This window comes from Camelina sativa, chromosome 18 (genome assembly GCF_000633955.1).
Source record: "Camelina sativa cultivar DH55 chromosome 18, Cs, whole genome shotgun sequence".
Classification (NCBI taxonomy): domain Eukaryota; kingdom Viridiplantae; phylum Streptophyta; class Magnoliopsida; order Brassicales; family Brassicaceae; genus Camelina; species Camelina sativa.
This window is the reverse complement of record NC_025702.1, coordinates 14,253,431-14,275,096: the sequence shown is the minus strand read 5'-3', so window position 1 is coordinate 14,275,096 and position 21,666 is coordinate 14,253,431. Positions and strand designations below refer to the sequence as shown.

Here is a 21,666-nt window from a genome sequence, read left to right as displayed (position 1 = left end):
ACTTTTTGTCAATCAAACATTAATTGTGCTACATTTTATGTATGTACCTTGAGTGTCTGACATGTCATAGACTGATTGTTTTTGGTATCACGTTATACTTAGTTTAGTTAGAGATATCTATAGTCTAGATTACAGGTGAATATTGGTTTGAATACTTTTCTATCGAATTATAGAATAATTAAGTAATGAACAATTCAAGTAGATATGTTTTTAAGATACTATTTTGCCATTAATATTTCACTGTTGTCCAGTTGTTAAACAAATTTATAAATATCATCTAAAGGAACTTATGGGAGAATATATAAATAGTAAGATGGGAGTCATTGCAAGTTGTTATGGTAACTAGAAAGTAAAAAAAAAAGGCTTTATTGGATTAGATTAACGATTATGAATCACCATCTTTCCCTTCGGTGCACAGGAAAGTAATAACCCAATTGAAAATGAAAAGATGAAGGCAAATTAATTACAGAAGATAATTAATTAATCAACTAGAGGGGTGATTATAGAACTATAGATTACAAACATGGTTTTGGCAATTAATGTTTGATAATTTTTTAAGAGTTACGTTTACTCATAAGACTTACGTGTTCATTTGCAAACGCAAAGATGGTTTATTTGGTAATTGTATTCAACCCCCAAGTTTTTCACAAAATGAAACGACGCCGTTGTCAAAAAAGTAGAAAGTAAGAAAACATAGTGAAACTCAATCTTACATCAACTTGAATCTTTTCTTCAACCTCTTGTTTGCAGAAGGATAAAACATAACAATACATTATAAGATGTTCTTAGTATTTAACTATATATATACTAGGCCAAAGAATATTTCCTACACATAGATTGTGTTTTATCTTCTCGATGATTCGAAGAGGAGAAAAAAGAGAGTAAAACTTTACCACAAAACATTGCAGAACTTGATGAAATGTAGACAAAACCTGGAAAAGATTCTCAATCTGGTAAACAAATATGATGTCTGCTGCTAAGCCTTTCTTTTCCTGAATATGTTTCAATCTTGCAGAAACCGTGCATCGCGTTTTACCAGAAGTTAGTGGTCACCCACAGGTTCTGCTTATGAACCTCTTTAACCGGATTTGAAGCAAGAAAGTAACTAAACTGTTGACTCGTTGTCGGTAATCAGAAAACAAGAGATTTCCATCATCATTATCATCCTCTCTTCTCATATTTGTTTGCAAACTCCTTGAGTAACAGCCTCTGGCGAAAGGCAAGATACTTATCCACACTAGTTCCCGCCCATTGCTGACAAAAGCTCTCATCATTTGGAACTAATGAGCTAAGAGGGAATGGCCCCTTCCGCACTTTCTTTAACTCAACCAAGAAGCGGTGACGCGGACGTATCCTTTGATCCAAGGACAAGCTCAAGTACATTGGGTATTTGGTCAGAATGTGCACTTCATTGTTGAGCTCATTGACCAAATACATGTACTTAGGCTTTAGATTATCTTCTAGTGAGAGAGACAAAACCTATTAAGACCAATTTTGAGCAGTGTTATGAAAACATGTATTGTAAACCCGGAGATTAATTTTGAAGAAGTCTCAAGCAATATACTAACCTGTGTAAGGCTAGTCAAGACTTTCAGAATATCAGAATTGCACATGCCAATGCTCCTAAGGAAGTTGATTCGAGGCAAGAACCCGTCATCGATACTGTAGTGAAGAAGCTGCGGATGTTTCTTCACCATCTTCACTACGCTGTCTCTAGGTGCTCCTAACTCCTTGGAGAGGAACATGTAGCGAGTGTTCCATGTTATATCAAGCCGCTGAACCAAAATCTGAGGGCTAAGTTGCACGACTTTTCCAACATCGGTTTCGTTTATCCCAACCTCTTCGATCAAATACCTTATCGTGGGTCTCAATGAATTCTCTACACTGTAAGAGAACAGAGACGGAGTAGCAGCAACTATCTGTCCTATTTTGGAATTAGGAATTCCAAGACCCATCAGAAAGGAAATGTGAGCTTTGAGATTGTTCTCAATAGTGTACTGAAGTATCTGTGGTTGTCTCAAGAGCATCCTCTTGATATCTCTGTGTTTAACACCGACACTCAACAAGTAATCAAGTCTCTCTTGCGCTGATAACACATTAATCTGAAGGGATGGCATGTGCCTCTCGTACATTTGAACAAAGTGTGATTCTTTCAGACCAAACGTGGTCAAGTAATCCAGAAGTGGTACCCATTTTGGATCTATATCGATCTCTTCAGACAGTCGAGGGTACAGTTTCTCCACATATTTCCTCGAATTCACCTAATGAAAACGTAACAACAATTAAGTTCCTTTCTCAACTCTATATTTGTCTCCACCAGAAGAATTTAAGCAAATCTTTTACCTTTCCTCGACCGTCCAAACGCCAAGACTCTTTCTCCTTCTTCTTCTTCTTCTTCTTCTCAGAGGAGACATTTCGACTAATGCCTATATCAAGATCGTCTTCATCAGTCTCGCTTTCTTCAGGTGTTTCCCAACTTTTGACGATCCCTTTCTTCCCACCTTCACAAACAAACCGGCATCCAAATCAATATGAAAAAAAATCAAAATCTCAAACAATATGTCAAGATCTATAGTAAAAGCTTTCAAGAATACACACACACAAACACAAACCTTTCTTAGCAATAGGTTGCTTCTGTGACTTTGGCTTCTTCTTTTCATACTCTGCAACCTCAGCGAAGTCATCCTAAAGAAACATAAAAGCCCCAAATTTCACTAAATCACACATAAAAAACCAGAATTCAAGAAAGAACCAAAGCTAAATCCCCAAACCCATTAATCACACAAATTCATAAAATAGAAGAGAACGAAAGGAAACTAACATTAAGTAACCAGTCATCATCATCATCGTCATCACTCTCATCATCTAGCTCTTCTTCTTCATCACTGTCATACGGAGATAAGGTTTGCCCATACCTCGACTTCTTCTTCGGATTGATTATCTTCGGGTTAGAGTGAGCGTACGATACGACGAACCCACGAGTCTTTCTACCTCGCCGTCTCGTCTCCGGCGAACATTTATCAGAACCCAAAACAAAGAGAGGTGACTCCGACGGAAGAGTAAAGAGAATTCGAGGGTTTATAAAACAGTACAGTGAGAAACCCGCCATTTTCGGCAGAAACGTATAGAAGATAATGTTCGTAAAATTATCCAATTAGACTGATTGCGAATATACTCTAAAACCCTAAATCCACAAAAAAAAAAAAAAAATTGTTTTTTTATTTTCTCTCAAAGGTGAGAACTTTAACTTTTTTTTTATATTATTATTTGAGCTTCATACAAAAAGACATTAATGGCGTTTACGGCGTCGTTTTTGAGATTTTTTTTGTTTCCAATTCGCTGAGCCACACGATGGTTTTAGTGGTTGGCGCGAACCCGACCCGATATACGTCGACGTGGCCCGTTTTAAAACGGGTCGTTTTACTATTTACATCTTCATCGGAGAAATTGAATCTTCTTGGGTCGTAACGGTGACAATGGAGGCTTATGCTTCTTCTTCATCACTGTGTCGAGTTCCATCTCTGTGTACCGTTGGATCAAGACCAAGTCAGATAAAATCTACGGCTAGTTTCGTACCTCCGGGAACAAGAAGAAGAAGAAGAAGAAGCCACGGCTTGACGATGATAAGTAATCGACGGCGACTAAGAACGACGTCAGCGGCTCTAAGTGAACTCGCTGACACGGTGGCGGAGACAGGCAAATCGGAGATTACGTGGCGGATTATAGTTGGAACTATTGGTAATTTTAGCTGATTAGTGATGTGATTAATAAAATTTAAAAATAGTGTTTTTTGTTCTTCTTCTTATGCTTAATCAAAAATGGAATCTTGCAGCTGGAATCATACCATTCCTTGTTGCAGGTGTTGAATTCAGCAAAAGAATTGTACGTGTGACTAAAACTAAAAGATCATTGAATTAAATTACACAGTATGTTTGGTAGTAGTAGTAGTGTCCATTGAAAAGGGAGTTTTGGTTTCAGATTGCACAGAAGAGATGTGAACAATGTGGAGGAACAGGACTTGTTTTTAGAGACAAGAAATATTTCCGTTGTCCTGAGTGTGGTAACTTGGATTTCTCTATTTTATCTCTTTCTTTTACAACTTTTGAAAAGTAGAAAATTTTCAGAACGAGAAGCTTTTGTGTATTTGGTTTTGCAGGTGGGTTTCTTCCATGGCAGTCATGGAGAAGATTCTTTACAGGCTGATGATGATCTCTGCAATGTTATAATCTAAAAGCATGAAGGCAAAAAAAAACAAGAGGAGATGTACTTGAATACATTTTAAAGATTTGTGTATTTTTTTACAAATATGTTGGGAGATTAAGACCAGTAGTATCTCTATCTCTCACTCTCTATCTTAGTGTGTCAAATATAGATCATATATTACAGAGAAGAAAGTTATTCCATTCCTAACCTAAGAAGAATTAAGATAAAGAATGGAAGTAAGGAGCCTTTTTGTGATACTATGGTTGTTGGCTTGTGGAGACCACTCTCATCTAGGGACCAGATTGTATTCTCCCTATGTTATGTGGAGATGGGTAAGAAGAAGAAGAGATGTCACCTGTTTGAGCCTCGTGTGTTGTTTCTCTTGATCCGTTATATTGATGATTTATACCGGCGTTTAAGCTATTGCCATAGTAGGATCCCATGGGAGGTCCATGAACAAACCTGAATCCAGCAGTTCCATTGGTTTGAGTTTGGTGTATAAATTCAGAACGAATATGTTGTTGTTGTTGCTGCTGATGCGGATGTGGATGCTCGTTTGATGGATGGTCAGGACCGCCAGATGCGATTCCAACACCTAAGTTGAGGCTGATTGTGTCAGTGGTCTCTTCTGGTCTGAATGTGGGCACTGACATGTCATGATTGTTGTTGGTCGACCTTGCTGTTGGTACATCGTGATTGTGTTTGCCTTCGTATGTGGTTATAACAGCTTTTGGATCGTGTGACGCTCTCTCCACATGTTTTCTCACTGGACATCCAGTAGCCGTGCATTTGTAATAGCTCCTGCATTATCCCAATCAACGATACATGAAAATTCCAATCGTCATATCTTAACACATTTGAGCACAATCAGCTTGACCATCGCGATATATGAGCACTCGACTTTCATGTTCTAACCAAAGCTGTGTATGTTGCTAAAGTAGAGTTTTGCATAGACATTATACTCAACTAGAGATATAGAGACTCAATTAGTCTAGCTCTAGTTCTTCGAATCATGCATGCAAATGTGTATTCGAGCAGAAAACGAGAAGTCATAAGTTTCTTGATTCTTTTGAAATTTCTTTGTACAAACCTGGGATTAGGGTTGCCTCTTACGACTTTCTGGCCATATTTACGCCACCTATAACCATCATCCAATATGTCAACTTCACTCAGAGTTTGAACAACAACGCGAGGTTCTCTTATTGGTTTAACAAGTGGAGTTATTTCCATTGCCCCATCCAACCTCCTGCATTAAAGTCACAAGAAAGCAACCAGTTTGTGTATGTAAAACACACATTTTCGAAGCTAGTAACCTGACTGAAACCTTTGTTATGATTCTAATACCTTCGTTTTGAGAATGGATCATTGTCATCCATGTCATCGTTGTTCTTATCTGACATTGCAACGTCTCCACCATCGTCATTTGCAGAGACAGGAGATACATCTGGATTACCGTTTTGCTCAAGAGGAGGAGGCAAGTTGTAGAAGCTAGATCCTTTCTCTGTAGAGTCAAAGGAAGAAATGAAGTTACACACGTCGAAGGAAAACAAAACAAATGTGTCTTTAGTTTTCTGTGTTCTTACCATCTCGGCCGTCTAAAGAAGAATGCTTGTCCAGTCTTTCTTCTTGTGCAGGCATAACAAGACCACCTGAGTTTCGCCGACTGGGTTGAGGTTTAGGATGGTCATGTGTTCCTTTGTATATAATCTCAGTTATGAGTCCATCATAAGACCTTTCGAATAGCTTTTTCACTTCACAATTAGGATGTGTGCACTTATAATAGCTCCGTGGAAATTCACTTCCTTTGACATGTTTTTGACCGTACTTTCTCCAGTTATAGCCATCATCAGCCAAGATAAACGGTGCACTTGATTTGGAATCGTTTTGAGATGTCTGAGCTGATTCATCTGGATCAGATCTCTCGGGAATATCAGACACTGATGGTGTTGTCTGATGAGGTCGACTTATCTCAGTTGAGGAAGCTGCAACCTCAGTGAGTGAAGATGGTGAGTGTTTTAAAGAATGGCTTTGAAACTGGAGTGGCGATTCACTTGTACGCTTGTCTAGCTCTGCACAGAACTTGAAATCAATAAAGCTTATTTTTAGACAAACCACAGGCCAGAACTGATTCATACGTGTTAATAAGCAACTAGAAATGGAGAAATAGTTCAAAAAGTTCATGGAGCCTCTACTTTAGACAGTCTAAAAATTTACTACTATATTGTACTACTCCCTATTAATTGTCTAAATTAGATAGTTTACCATATTGGATGCAGGAGGAGGTCTAAACTCAAAATCGGTAGAGTGCTGCTCTTGAAAGATATTCTGATGAATTGTACTCCCTCTATAGGGACTCGAACTAGCATGAACAGCTTGAGGCTTGAACAATGAACCAGTAGTAGGAGAAGGTTCTGCCTGTAAACAACATTTAAGGAAGAAAAGAAAAAATGTCACACTAATTTTATGAAAACTCCCCCATCAGCAAACATATATAATGAAACCAACAATCTAAAATAAAACTTAAAAAACCAAATCTTGTAGAACAACAATGAGGGCAATGCAGAAGAATCATCAGAATCTCACGGCAAAACTTGTGAAACAAATCGGAGTTTGTTCTCATCTCTAAATGATAAAGAAACAAATATGGAAACTCAAAATGTTTTAACTCAGTGGGGAACAAAGAAGAAACAATCGACGACATCTTCACTAAACAAAACAAAAAAAATTGGATCTTTAAAAAAATGGTAGTCACAATCAGTCTCTCTCTCGACACAAAGTGAAGAGAAAGAGAAATAAAAAAGAAGAGGTAAAAAAAAAAAAAAAAAAAGTAACAACCTTGATGTTGGAGAGAAGTACAGGAGACTCGAGAAACCAAGTAGGACTTAACCCAGGAGGGATAGTGATACAAGACGATCTTGAGATTGGAAGTTTCGCCGGAGACATCAATTTATACCTCGCACAACCACCAGCACAATCGCGTCGAAACTCCTTGCGATTATTAGAAACATCATCTGGGTCCATTTCAGACAAGGGCTTCCTTTACTAAAAACACAAGTGTGAAGAAGAAGAAGAAGAAGAAGAAGAAGAAGAAGAAGATAATTGTCTCAGTGAGTGAGGGGAAAACAAAAGAAGTTGACTTGTTGACATCTGAAATGAATTGAAATCTAATAAAGGACCATTCTTTGTCTGCTTCTTTCTCTCTCTCTTCTTCTTCTTCTTCCTCTTTTTTTTTTTCCCCAATTTTATTATTATTTTTTCTATTTTGTTAATTTTTTTTTAAAAAAAAAAAGGAAATTGAGGACCTTCCACAAACGACAAAAAGTTAGTATTGTCGCTACTTACACAGTTACACGGAGATTTTTTATTTTTATGGTTATTACTTATTAGACTAAAATTGGTAGTATAAAAAAGACAGCCTAATTATTGATTGAGATTTGGGAATGATTTAAAGATTTGGGAATGATTTCATTAGCTAGTTACGTTTTTTTTTAATTCTCCTGTGCCCCTACACCAAGAATTCATTTCTGTGTTACCCCACTTATTTTCACTATCCTTTACTTTAACGAAAGGACGAAACTACCCCTCTAACAATTTTTTAAAGATAATTGAACATCTTAGTTGTACCTACCATCCTCCTAGTTGTACCAGATATCCTCTGGGAAAAATGTCATTAAAATCCTAAAGTTAGCATTTTCGTTGATTTAAATCATGAAGTTTGTATTTGTTGAAAAAAATCATCAATCCTTTGATGACTTCTTTAATCTAATCCCCAAATCGAACATTCTTCCCAAAATCCTCGAATCATGAACCCTAATTTGTGATTCCTCCTTGGATCTTCTTCTTCGAATTTAACCGATGACTCCAAAAAGAAGCTTTCAACGAATCGTCCCAAACAGAAGAGGCCCGATAAAGCTGGAGAAACGTCTGCTCACGAGCATACTGGTCACAGGTCTATTGCTCCTGCGTCGACTTCTCCTGATTCGACTGCTCCCGATTTGACCGCTCCTGAATTGGGTGTTGGTTCAGGTTCTACAATTATTATGTATATTGGTGGGCCTACTCCCTTGGAATTGGCGAGCGTATTGACGAGGGTAACTCATCTGAATCGCAAATTAGGGTTCGTGATTTAGGGATTTTGGGAGGAAAATTCGATTTGGGGATTAGAATAAAGAAGAACACGACGTCATAATGATAACTAACGGATCTCGTTAACGTCTAATTAACCCCGTTTAATATCTTCGTTTGGCCAGTTAACGATGTGCTTCAAACGGCGAAGTCAACAAGACTTCGTGATTTAAATAGAAGTCAACAAAAGATTGATGATTTTTTTCAACAAATGCAGACTTCGTGATTTAAATCAACGAAAATGCTAACTTCAGGATTTTAATGACATTTTTTCCCGATATCCTCTAGTTGTACCAGTTGCACCCCGCATATCCCCTAGTTGTATCAGTCCCAATAGAGAGACATACAATACTATTGAAGAAACACACAACAACAATTCTGAAATGAATTCGGCTGTATCGGGTCCATTTTGAGACTCTCTTGTCAAGATAACCAATTGTGCGTATTATTGGGTTCCAATAGTTTTTTTGAGGATGCTTTTTATATGTCACCAAATTTTTTGAGGATGCTTTTTCGGTCTTCTAAAATTTGACTCTATTTCTAAAATCTTAAACAACCAACAACCCAACCAAATAGGTGAAATTGTGACAAAGTACAATTGTAATGATTCTCATCCTATGATATATCACTTATTAACTGAAGCTACTCTTCCTCCTCCAAAAGTTATTTTTGGTTCATTCCAACTTAACTAAATGTCGATGATTCGATCGTCTTCTTTTTAGCTAGAAGACGATATAATAATCATCTCCACTTTTTCTTCTCAACGACCGAGAAAATATAGCATCATGGTGATGGTCATTCGAAGTTAAGTTTACTGATGGAGGTGTCAACCAACCAATGATATATCTATCAATTGAATTCATAAACATAATGAGTCTCTTAACTTGGTGAGTGTGTGTCGATAAATTAAATTAAATGTACAATTTGCTTTACCACTTCCGAAACAAAACAGTTGCTTACTTTATTTGATACATTAGTATTATTATTTTCTTAGCTAGAATTTGATTCATTTAATCTGCAATGAGCGTTGTCGGAATCAGCTTTCTTGCCACTTTTAAGTTGTCACGAATATGAAAGAAAGAAAAAAAGAGAGGAGAAAGCTTAAATGCAAACATCATCGCTCAGTTTCGTGTATTCTACTCCACTTCTCATTTTTAAATATCGATTCATTCCTTTATATCAAAAGTTTTTTTAAAAGATAGCTGAAAAACATAAATTGGGTACTAGTTAGTTTGCAAGATGGTCTGAATCTTTAACCCTTTAACAAAAGAAAAAGAAAGATATGATCTGATTCTTTTCTGTGAGACTGTGAATAATAATACATATTAGAAATGATTAATTTGATTAACTGAATTTAAACAAATATTTTGGGAAACTTTAGTTTGGTTACTTTTTCTTTCGATAACACATATTGGGTAGAGTTAAAAGAACATAGAACGAATTATGGTGAACTAAAAACATCTTCAAATATATATATATATATATATAAAATTCTGAGTTTATTTGTTTGTTAACAAAAAGTACGAAATAATTTGTTTTGTTCACATGCAAAAAAATAAATAATATTCATGCATTTGAAAGAAAAAAAGAAGAAAGATAAACAAGTTGGCCAAAACCTTTAATATGTGAGTTAACGTGAACCGAAGACGATAACAGCTTCACAGTTCACATGCATCATTGCTCTTTTTATAAACTAAGTCACAGAAATCACTTATATGGAGGGAGCCTATAATATAAGGCACAGGCCACGTTTTTCAGGCCATAGTCATTCGACTTAAAATGTACATTTTGTTATAAGAATAAACCAAATGTACAAACTGCATTTGCATAAAACTTTTAATTCAAGTGTGTTAGGTTAAAGCTTATAAAAAGTACAAAATTTTGGAGAAACAAAATACCAAGTTTCAACATATTTTAATCGGTCATTAACATAATTTACTGTATTGTATCTTGCTAATTTTATGCATAATGTATTAAAAAAAAGTATTACCTTGTAACTACATTTTTAAAATTTACAATGTAAGCAACTAGAGGTGTTTAATTAATGAATCTGAAATTTTATGGTTCTAAAATATTAGTAATAATTACTAAAATTACCTTTTAACAAAGAGAAAATAGCTGCAGGGGAAAAAGATGTTGTTAAAAAAAAAAAAAAAAAAATCTTACATGGATATATTGGTACGATTTGATTTGGCTTTAAACGATATGTGTATCTGACCCAAAATTTAAAAGTCTGATGTGGAAGTAAATCTTGAATTTATGATTACAAATACAAAAAAAAAAAGAATTTCATCTAAAACCGTTTTTATAGGAAAAAAAAAGAAAAGATAAGAACAGTTTTCTCGTAAAATTTACCTAATCTTCAGTGATTGATATTATATACGATATCCTTTTGATTATATCCAAATTTAAATATTTAATCCATATATATATATATGTATTCATCTTGTCTAATATCATGAAATTAATAGGAAAAAAAAAATCAGTACCAACCAAAATTGTGTACTTGTTTTCTTTGTAAAAATTGCGTCAGTCCCATGACTCTAGAGAGCCGCCTTCGTGCATTTTAACACATTAAGAAGAACTCCAAAATTCTCTAAATTAATCTTGATCGTCCAAAAAAACTCTTGTTACAAAAACCGACGGTTTAGATCATTTTTAATCGCCCCGGAAAACTGACTTTTAATTATGTAAAGTCTACGAAATATATTTATTTAATCATAATTTTAATTTTAAATTGACTACAAAGTCTATGCGTTTTTAAGTTCTGATACAAATTTGACTACATAAACAAACATAAATGACCAAATCTCTATTTCAATAACGTTTACAATTTAATTTAACCCTTTTTTTTGGCCGTGTTAAACTGGTAATCAAAAATAACTCGAATGATAATTTAATTTCTATAATTTGGTATTATATTTATCATGTTAAATAAAGGATTTTTTTTTTTTTTTTACCAAATGTTTAATATATGATAATCCCTAATAAAAGTCGGTGTCAACGATTTGATAAAAAAAAGTAAAAACCCTTGAAGAGTCCAATTCCAGATACGATACAAAAAGAAAAAAATATATTTGACTATATATTAAATCACACAATCTCTTCAGCTTCTTTTTGGTGTTGAAAAGCTTCCCCTAAATCTCTCTAACACGCTCCGTTACGTTTTGTCCTTTACAAAGCCAAATTAGCCTGAAAAAGCTCTGATAAAAAGGATTTCGATCATTCTCTAACGATTCAAGCGATTTTAATGGTATGTGTTCTTCAATCTCTTTATGTGTTACATGTTTTTTTTTTGGGTTGGAGTTGTTCCGTTTATTAGGGTTCCTGCTTATATATGTTGTTAATTATCCGATCTAGATGTGTATTATATAAGTATTTATTTTTCTTCGATTTGATACTAGTATTACATGCAAAAGTACATAATTGTAGGTTTTATCTTGGTTTAATTTTTGCATTGTTCTGAAATTTTATGATGAATCTTTGTCGTTGTGAATTCTTGTTAGTCGACTAAATCAGAATTAATTTTTACTCTGTTTTACTAAACAGATGACTTGTGCGAGCGCCGATACTTTAGACAAGGACAAGGATAGTGAAAAGGACAAGGACAATGACTCGGAGTCTTTCGTGGAGGTCGATCCGACAGGTAGATACGGTCGGTACGGCGAACTTCTCGGCTCAGGGGCCGTCAAGAAAGTCTACAGAGCCTTTGACCAAGAAGAAGGCATTGAAGTGGCTTGGAACCAAGTTAAACTGAGATGTTTTTCCGACGATCCAGCCATGACCGAGAGGCTTTACTCGGAGGTCAGGTTGCTTAAGAACCTCAAGAACAGTAACATCATCGCCCTGTATAAGGTCTGGAGAGACGAGAGAAACAACACCTTGAACTTCATCACCGAGATCTGTACCTCCGGGAACCTGAGAGAGTACCGGAAGAAGCACAGACACGTCTCTATGAGAGCTTTGAAGAAGTGGTCCAAACAGATTCTCAAAGGCTTGGATTATCTCCACACCCACGAGCCTTGTATCATCCACAGAGACCTCAACTGCAGCAATATCTTCGTCAATGGCAACATCGGTCAAGTGTGTTTACAAAAACCTCTTTTCTTTTATGCTAAATTTGTAGTGATCTTTTGTTTTTTTTGGCTAGCTAGTATCTATATTGAGTTTTGTGTCTTGATTGCAATTCTAGGTCAAGATTGGAGATTTGGGTTTAGCGGCTATCGTTGGGAAGAACCATTTAGCTCACTCGATCCTTGGGACACCAGAGTTCATGGCTCCTGAGCTATACGAAGAGAACTACACGGAGATGGTTGACATATACTCCTATGGAATGTGCGTTTTGGAGCTTGTAGCTCTTGAGATTCCATATAGCGAATGTGATAGCGTCGCGAAAATATATAAAAGGGTGAGCACTGGCCTCAAACCAGAAGCTCTGAACAAAGTTAGGGATCCAGAAGCTAAGGCCTTTATTGAAAAATGCATCGCGCAGCCGAGAGCTAGACCTTCTGCAGCTGAGCTCCTCTGTGACCCGTTCTTTGATGGTATACTAGATGATGATGACGAAGACACCGGAAACAATGACAATGATGGAGCTGGTCGTATTGTTTCTTGATGATTGTATACAATGGATGACCCCTTTGTTAATTATTGTCCAATAGAGTGGGCTGTATTTTTACATTATATTTAAGCATTCTCTCATTTTATTTCCTTTTCAACTTTTCTTTCTTTGTACATAACTTTTGGTTTCGACATGAAAATTACGTATACAGTTTCTCCTTGTTTTCCAACTGATTCCAACCATGAGACAATACAACATAATCTGTATTTTTTTAAAAAAAATTGAATATTTAAGAAAGATTTGTATAATTTTTTTTTTTTGTTTTTTTATGTTTTTACCTTTTACAAACTTTCTTAGTCCCATATACATGATCCTCTATCAATCTGATCCTAAAAGACAAGTAGAGTGTGTTGCTGTTTTTTTACTTCTTTTTCTTTTTGTTCCCAGACAAATTTCCGTAGGATCTCGAGCTTTTATCATGGCCTTGGTTTTATTAAATTCGAAGACGGTACATATTTGGAGTCAATTCAGGTCAGAGAATAAGGGACTGTCCATAAGTATAATTTTTTCTTGTTGTCGACAAACTTATATCACTGTTTGGGCAGGATTTGTGTGTTTTATTAAATTCCTACCCAGACAACATGTGTTTCTCAACCTAAACCCTTACATAATTCAAATTTACTATTTAGATTTCGAATCATTACCCGTATTCCTACATTGACTCAAACAACGTTAGTCAACTGATAGATGTATCGATCCACTTAAGTGTATGATACCAATCCTGTGACATATACAGACTTTTTGTTGCAGACTCAACCAAATTATACTAGACAATTGAGAAATTCCCACTTACCTCATCCCTTCCAAATGGACATGCATAAAACAATCTTCCCGAACTTTTAGCAGTTGTCGATGCCTTCACTACAACAGGAACTCCACAATTACATCTCACTAGGTTTTACTCCGTGGTACACCACATGTCTATTATTTTGTTGATATGATACTGTAATAGTTTTGTGGTGCTTGTAGTCGATGGTGAATTGCATATATATATATATTGTTAACGGTTGTAGATAGGTTTTGTCTAAACTCTTGATTCGCAAGTTGAGAATATACATTTTATGATTTGGTTAGTTATAATTTAAGAATGAATGATATGTAATATTCTTATTTTGATTCTCAATTGATATTATTGGATTAATAGTGTACATTTAAAGCTAATAAGAACTTAGCAAATATGTAATCATTTATTAAACGCAAAGTAGATATTTCTTAAGATATGTTCATCTTGAATTAGTTGCTATATTATAGGGATGTGATGACAAAATTTGTGTTATCAATTCCTTTTGTCAAACACAGCCCAAAAAAATTGGCATGTAAATTAGATCTTTCCTAAGATACAATGGGCATTAATTGACATTAATTGAATGTAAATAAGTACACTATAGATTAAAAACCGGCCCAAAATATTCGGTAATCTTAAGGAGGATCCGGATAATTGAATCGGTTATAATTTTAGTTAAAAATCTGACCCGAAGTTGGCAAAAAGCCAAAAAGTGATGACACCCTATTGTAATTTAAAAATGTATTTCGAGATCTATATGTGGATATACTTGTTTGGTTATAAATATCCTAAGAAAAATTTTAAAATATATATCCGTTTATAAAAATTCAAATCACATCATATGCTGAAAAAAATCTAAAATTTTATTAACTTTATGTATTAAATAGTAATTAAAATAATTAAATATAAGATTAAATAAAAGTGCAAGGAGAATTATATTTTAGTCTAACATATTGATTTAAATTAGGTAGATAGTTTTTAGGAAATTAATATTATCAAATAAGGAAATGATTGTGTTTGGTTGTAAGGATTGTAGAGAATTTAGTTGAGACTTGTTTGGATACAAAGATAAGAGAGGATGACACAAAAATGTACTTCAAAAATGTTAAGATAGATAGGGAGGCCTCTTCTTCGATTATCCATTTGAGTTTGTCGAAATCTCTAATTGAGGAGCACAAACACGAGCTTAGTAAACAAAGAGGAAGAAGATGAATGAATGAAACCCTAAATCGAATTTTCCCCCAAATAGATTCGAAGATGAAAAACGACGTCGTTTTGTTTAAGCACATGCCACATCAATATCAAACAAGCCATCATGTCGTCCGCGTAATCATATTTAGCAGTTGACTAACACTGTTTGAGTCAATGTAGGAATACGGGTAACGATTCGAAGTCTAGGTAGTAAATATAAATTATTTAAGGGTTTAGGTTGAAAAACTTAAAGATCTGTTGTCTCGGTAGGAAATTACACTTTCGAAATAGTACAGGTTGAAATAGACTATTTTCCCCTGTTTGGGCTAAAATAAGCGATTTGTTTAAATTCTATGGAAATCATGAATGAAATAGTGGAATAGTTTTCTTTATTAATCAAAGCATCAATTACCAAGTAAAAGAATCAAGCACAACGAATCAATCATAAACCCTAGCTGCATTTTAGAGTTGAATCATGCGTCTTTTTGTTTCGTGAAGTATCTTGTCTTTGCTCTCGATTTTATGTTGTACTAGATGAATACCCGGCTATGCACGAGCTTATGCCTTACCGTTTTTTTTAACAATTTTGCTATTAGTTTGTTTTTAATATATGTAGATTTTTTTTAATTGTAGAAATCTTGAAAAATATAATTTGACGTTGATTTTTTAAATACTTCACATAGGTTTTCTCATTTTGTAATTGAATTTTTAGATGCATGCATGAACAACTTTGTTTTGAGAGATTTAAACATTCTACAATTCTTGTCTAAAACGTCAAAAAATATATATCAAATGAAAGCTTGATCTAAGGATTCATATTTTGTAACAAAGAGTTATTTTGTGGAATAAATTTTACATTCATTCCAAAAAAAAAACTTAAGTATTTAGATATATTCATACTTAAGCTTCTCAATTAAAGATTAACATTTTCTTTTATCAAGAATTGCAGCTTAGCTAACTCTTTATTAGACATAATTAATATAGATATCTTCCTTTCATGTTAGCTCTTCAATTTCTTGAATATAACTCTAGAATTTGTTTTTTTAATAAGAATTTCATTTAATTGTGTTATTGAAAACTTCTAAATATTATAATATGGATACCAATATTCATGAATTTATTCAATTATCTTCCTCTTTGTCTCTGTATTTTTCTAAACCGACATTCTACATTTTTATTCAACTATCTTCCATTTGATAGTGAACAAAACTCTAATCTTCTTCATATATAAAAGTTTATCTTTTTATGGACAAACTTTCATGAATTTCTCTACAATACTAACCAATATCTCGATCACTGCTGTAATTCTTCAAAGTATTGACAAAATTGTAACGCGTAAACTATATGTCTATACATTCATGGTTTACGCCAAGAGGAAGAAGTGGCTATTTGATTCACTCCTGATGCTCTTTTGTCTTTTGGTGATACATCTATTTTCCTGGGACATGTTTTAAAACTCTTTAAATATCTTACGCAAATATTGAAATTGTTTGTGATATGAAAAAAAGAATAGAAAGACATGGAAGATGTTTCATATTCCTTTTACTTTAGGTTTGTTTGCTTTTATTGAGGACAAACAGGTGGTACTCTCTCCACTGCTGATGTGTCAGTCAAATGGAGAGAGTTGGCATCTTCAATAGTATAGATTATGTCGAGATATCTCCCTTTTTATAGAGAAATATCTGTAACCCTAATTCTCATGGGATTTGGATCCGAGTAACCACCTCTTCACGAGATAAGATTGTTTCGAATACTCTCTCCACAAGATGGAGTCAAAGATCTTCTTGATAATGTCGTAACAAATCAGAGTCGGTCCCAAAATCCATTTACGATCCATATTGGCTTGATAATTACTGTTTTGGCTTGTATTTCCTCAACATTTTTCGTTATTGGTCATATTGGCTCGATGATTGACGTTACGGTCCGTATTGATGTAATCTTCTAAAAAATATATAATTTTCATATATATAGAATTATCATATTTACAAAATAATTTATCTATTATAAAAGTTTGAATCAATAACCCAAATTTGTTAAGATTTTAGATGACTTTTTACAAATCACAAACTAATAACACTAAACATTAACATAGTTTAACAAAATCTTGATCTAATAACAACATATTTTACATAACATTGAAAATCTTTAAAATTCTATTAAAATCCCATACCAATAATCCCAACAAAGATTGAAAATTTTTAGATCCGACCAGTAACCCGCGCATTTATACAATTAAGATATGGGTAATTGACGTTTTTACTCTTAATGAGAATCTATTATTTTACCTAATTTCCAATGAAATGTAATTTTTTACAAAGGTAATGTTAGTTTTTTTAAAAAAACTTTTGGATTAATAGTAGAGATATATAAATTATTCCGATTCTTTTTAATTTTGAACAATTTCTGGTGACAGTTTTTTACGGAACACACAATACTTTTTTTAGATAGTAAAAAAATGTTTAAATACATCAGCTAAGAAGATGATAATAATAATAAAAAAATATCTTATCAAAAACTAAAAAAAGAGGAAGATATATGGCCAAGAATAGCAAAGTTGTTGGTTTCAGTACTATTCGTTTGATGATCCTTTTGTTCATTTTGACAGGTAGTGATCTCACCAACGCCCCAATCTTTAATTTGTGTGTTTTGACCTTATAATTATGTGTTTCCCTTTTGTTCAAATGCATCCATAACTTTAATATCTTAAACAAAATCCATTTATTAAATTCCGCATGTCAAACGCAATTTGTTACGTTTGACATTGTGTTTAGACTTTGCAAAAAGATTTGATAGCTAGGGAATTAAAATACATTTTGTTATGAATAATGTTGTTAATTACTCCATAGTCCATTTTGATGTCTTTTAGGCTATTATAGACCCACTAGTAAATTTTAAAATACTTGGTTTCAAACCTTTTTTTTATGAAGTAAAAAAAAAAAAAATACTAGGTGTCAAACTTAGAACTCTGATATTTTATCTTATATATATATATATGTTATATCTTAAGAAATGGATCAATAACAAGAAATTATTTATTCATAACACATGATTTTTTCTATTTAAAAAAAAATTCAAAAATAAACATAATGTCTAAACTCTAAAGCAACTGAAATCAAAATCTCTCATGATCTTTTTGAGATAAATTGTGTGTGTTTTCAATTTATAGTGAAAATAATGTGTTTTTATGAAATGATCTTAGTTTAGTGAGAAATGATCTTAGTTTAGAGAGAAATGATAAGTCCATTTATGAATGTAGGGATATCGGTGATGGATCGGCCAATTATGGTCCGATGTTAAAAAAAAAAAATTAAATTATACGTTTTATTTAAATGGTGGATATATTTCTCCACACATCAATGACAACTCTATTTGGCATAATTCAAGTACAAGGAATTAAGCCTTTGGATTGTAAAGAGCGAGTTGGCAGGCTTGCGCCGCATGGGACCTGTAATAAACCTGATGGTGCCATATTGTGTGGACGAAATTGCTTAAAAGAAGGTTATATCACAGGAAAATGTGTAATGAAGGGAACAAGCAAAATTTGCACATGCACCGCTAAAGACTTTCATGCTCTCAAATACTAAAGGTCTCATCGAAAATGGAAATCTGTGCTTCGTTTTTTTGTGTCTGTTTTGTTTGCTTTTTAAATAAGTTATTTCTGTTTTAAAATTTTATTATATAAAGTATGATTTCAAAAGTTACTAACTCACCGGAACGTGATATGTGTCAAATTATTAATCCGAGATTTTGACATGTGTAAAAGTTACTATTTAATAGATGATTTAAGATTGGCAAGGTATCTGCATTGGCAGAGATTTGCTAAAATCTCAACTGGGAAAGGTTATTGGCTCCAGTGCTGACACTTCAGTCTGGTATGATCCTTGGATATCCTTGACATCACGAGTAACACCTATGGGTCCACCACCACAATATTACCAACATATGCGTGTTAACGATTTACTTTGTCCTGACTCTAAGACTTTCGAGAGAAGATACGACATGTCATACCTTATCACGAGGATGAAATTCTCCTGCTCAGACTAAGCAAATTAGACGCCCCAGATCGCTACCTCTGGCTCTCTACCAAATCAGGTGAGTATACTGCTAAGTCAAGATATCATGAGGCATCAAAGGAAGGAAAGCGTCATACTGGCTCGGACGAGACCCTGAGAGACTTCAATTGGCTCAAAGATGTATGGAATATCCGTTGCTCCCCTAAAGTGAAGTTTCTCCTCTGGAAAGGTTTAAACAATGCTCTCCGAGTAGGGAGAAACCTGCAGGATAGAAACATCAAACCGAATGCTCTATGCCCCCACTGCAATGAACATGAATCATGTCTTCACTTGTTCTTCCTTTGCCCGTCGGCTAAACAAGTATGGAGCCTAGCTCCTTTCAAACAAACACCAAACCTAGATCTGATCACCAATATGCGGCAAGGTATCGAAGCCACTAATAAACTGATATGCTTACCCCCGAGTGGTGTATGCCAAGGAACCCTTTCGCCGTGGATCCTGTGAGCGCTTTGGGTCACCAGGAACAAGAAGATCTTCGAGCAAAAATCACTAAGTGGTCCGGAGACTATAACTACAGCCATACAACAAGCGAGAGAGTGGCTAGCAGCCCAAGATCTGCCACCCCAGACTCCTACTTCTAATCAGATCCACTCAAATTCGGTAGCCAGAACAGATACAATCCGTTGTTTCTCCAATGCAGCGTGGCGAGCTGAGTCGCTCGAAGCTGGATTGGGATGGATCTTCTTTTAATTGCTTACCGCTGTCGGAGATACAAGGCAAAGCACTGGAACAGAACGTGAGCACCCCTCTCTTGGCTGAAGCCTTGGCTCTTCTCTCTGCCCTCCAGCATGCCCTCGATCTTGGTCTCAAAAACATATCCTTTGCTTTAGATTCGCAACAGCTGATCAAAGCACTCAATTCAGAGCCCTTCTCCAATGAACTCTACGGGATTCACCACGACATCCTGCTTTTCTCTTTAGGTTTTAATTCTTGTACTTTCTCCTTTGTTAAACGAGAAAACAATCAGACAGCCGATTCTCTAGCTAAATCGGTTCTCCTTCCTATCCCGGTTTGTATCAATTGATTTAATGAAATCTCCAGTTTGACAAAAAAAAAAAGATGATTTAAGATTACGAGAAAAACAAATAAAATTGTTTTAAATAATATTAACAATGTAAAACGATAATTATGTAATTTTTTAAAAATTAATTCTAAGAGAATATATATATATATATATATATGATTCATAAAATTCGAAATTATAACATAATTTACTTATTTTGTTTTTAAGTTATTAATTCTACAAAAAAATTTAGAAGAGATTAAGAAAAATATATAGTAAATTATTAATTCTAAAAAATGTAAATACTCACTTCTATATAAACATAGATTGTCTCATATTTTTCTTCTAACAAAATAATTTATTCAAAAATATTGGTTTCAACTTTGTTATATTGGTGAAACATTTTTTAATGTAAAAGCAAATTTTCATATTTTTTTAAACCAAAATATACTCATACATTCTCTTTTTTTCAGTTTGAAATAGGTAAGATTAATATGTTGACCCAGAAAAAAATGGAAGATTAATATATGCATCTTCTTTTTCTAATACTGTATTTTAAAATTTATCGTAATAGTTTTAGATTGTTTTAATTAATTTATATTTTCATATTTGAATAATTAGAAATTTATATATTATCGTGCTTATAATTTTCTATTATTTCTTTAATTGTGCCAAATTAATTTTCTTCTAATTTCTCAATCTTGATGGGTTGGTCATATAGACCTTTTTATTGTGCAAACATAATTATTACCATTCGTTAAATCCCAAAAAAAAAGATAAAGAGGAGAAGATCATCAACCTAATGGTTCGATAAAATAGGCTAATCAAACACAAGCTTAGAACAAACATAGATAGATTGGAAAAACATAAATCGTTGTTGATAGATTCATAGGAACTCAGAGACAGATGCTACATTATGGTGTGTGAAAGAAACATTCACAAATACATTGGAAAATTTATCATTAGTTATTATCAAAAGATTTTGTGACTTTGAAAAAGGATCTTTAGTTTCATTGGTTGATCGAGGTTCTTTCTATGGTGGAGGAGGTTGGGCGCAAGGTTATCTCTCAAAAGGAGTAAGGTGTGGGAGATTGGACGCAAGGTTATCTTTCCAAGGAAGGAAGGCGGAGCCAAGGTTTTCTCCATCGTGGATGAGGATGGACGCAACGTTCTCTCCATAAGGGAGCAGGGCAAAACCAATGTTCTCTCCATGGTTGGTCATAGACTATTTTGATGTAATTTTTGTTATTTGAAATGTTTTTTGAGCCAACAATTTTAGTGATTAAAGAAACAATGCAAAAATGAAAATAAAGAGACATATAATAGTTGGCTTAATTTGTTCATATACATATTTTCAAGGTGGTGGTAAATAATATATTTGTAACATACAATATACGTAGGTGTAAAAATACACTTTTAATGGTAACATAAATAAAAGATTTGTATATGAATATAAATCAGAGTATTATAGCAAAATTGTTTTTTTATAAATAATGTACAATAAATTTTCATATATTTTTATTAAATTTAATTTTATTTACAAGACTTTAAACCCGCACATCGGGCGGGTCTTTATCTAGTATAGTATGTTTTGTAGATATAATTTTGCTTCAAAATATAAGATGTTTTTTCATCTCTATAAAAACATAACAATAAATTTATTTAC

At 33.9% G+C, this 21,666-nt stretch overlaps 4 protein-coding genes across 4 annotated transcripts; 2 read left to right on the top strand and 2 right to left on the bottom strand.

Moving 5' to 3' along the window:
- LOC104761604 (transcription termination factor MTERF9, chloroplastic) lies at positions 695-3,198 on the bottom strand. The gene is made up of 5 exons (XM_010484708.2): positions 2,822-3,198; positions 2,613-2,685; positions 2,344-2,501; positions 1,569-2,261; positions 695-1,479 (listed from the first exon to the last, which is right to left on the bottom strand). Exons 1-5 carry the CDS (start codon positions 3,107-3,109, stop codon positions 1,162-1,164), a joined length of 1,530 nt encoding a protein of 509 aa, XP_010483010.1. The 5' UTR covers positions 3,110-3,198; the 3' UTR covers positions 695-1,161.
- On the top strand, positions 3,369-4,403 carry LOC104761602. Its single transcript, XM_010484706.2, has 4 exons — positions 3,369-3,738; positions 3,833-3,882; positions 3,979-4,060; positions 4,157-4,403. Exons 1-4 carry the CDS (start codon positions 3,477-3,479, stop codon positions 4,201-4,203), a joined length of 441 nt encoding a protein of 146 aa, XP_010483008.1. The 5' UTR covers positions 3,369-3,476; the 3' UTR covers positions 4,204-4,403.
- Positions 4,244-7,418, bottom strand: LOC104761603 (probable WRKY transcription factor 20). Its single transcript, XM_010484707.2, has 6 exons — positions 7,039-7,418; positions 6,466-6,618; positions 5,787-6,282; positions 5,548-5,704; positions 5,294-5,449; positions 4,244-5,004 (listed from the first exon to the last, which is right to left on the bottom strand). The coding sequence occupies exons 1-6, from the start codon at positions 7,222-7,224 to the stop codon at positions 4,494-4,496; spliced, it is 1,659 nt and encodes a 552-aa protein (XP_010483009.1). The 5' UTR covers positions 7,225-7,418; the 3' UTR covers positions 4,244-4,493.
- Positions 11,421-13,038, top strand: LOC104761601 (probable serine/threonine-protein kinase WNK11). The gene is made up of 3 exons (XM_010484705.2): positions 11,421-11,581; positions 11,878-12,411; positions 12,521-13,038. Exons 1-3 carry the CDS (start codon positions 11,579-11,581, stop codon positions 12,941-12,943), a joined length of 960 nt encoding a protein of 319 aa, XP_010483007.1. The 5' UTR covers positions 11,421-11,578; the 3' UTR covers positions 12,944-13,038.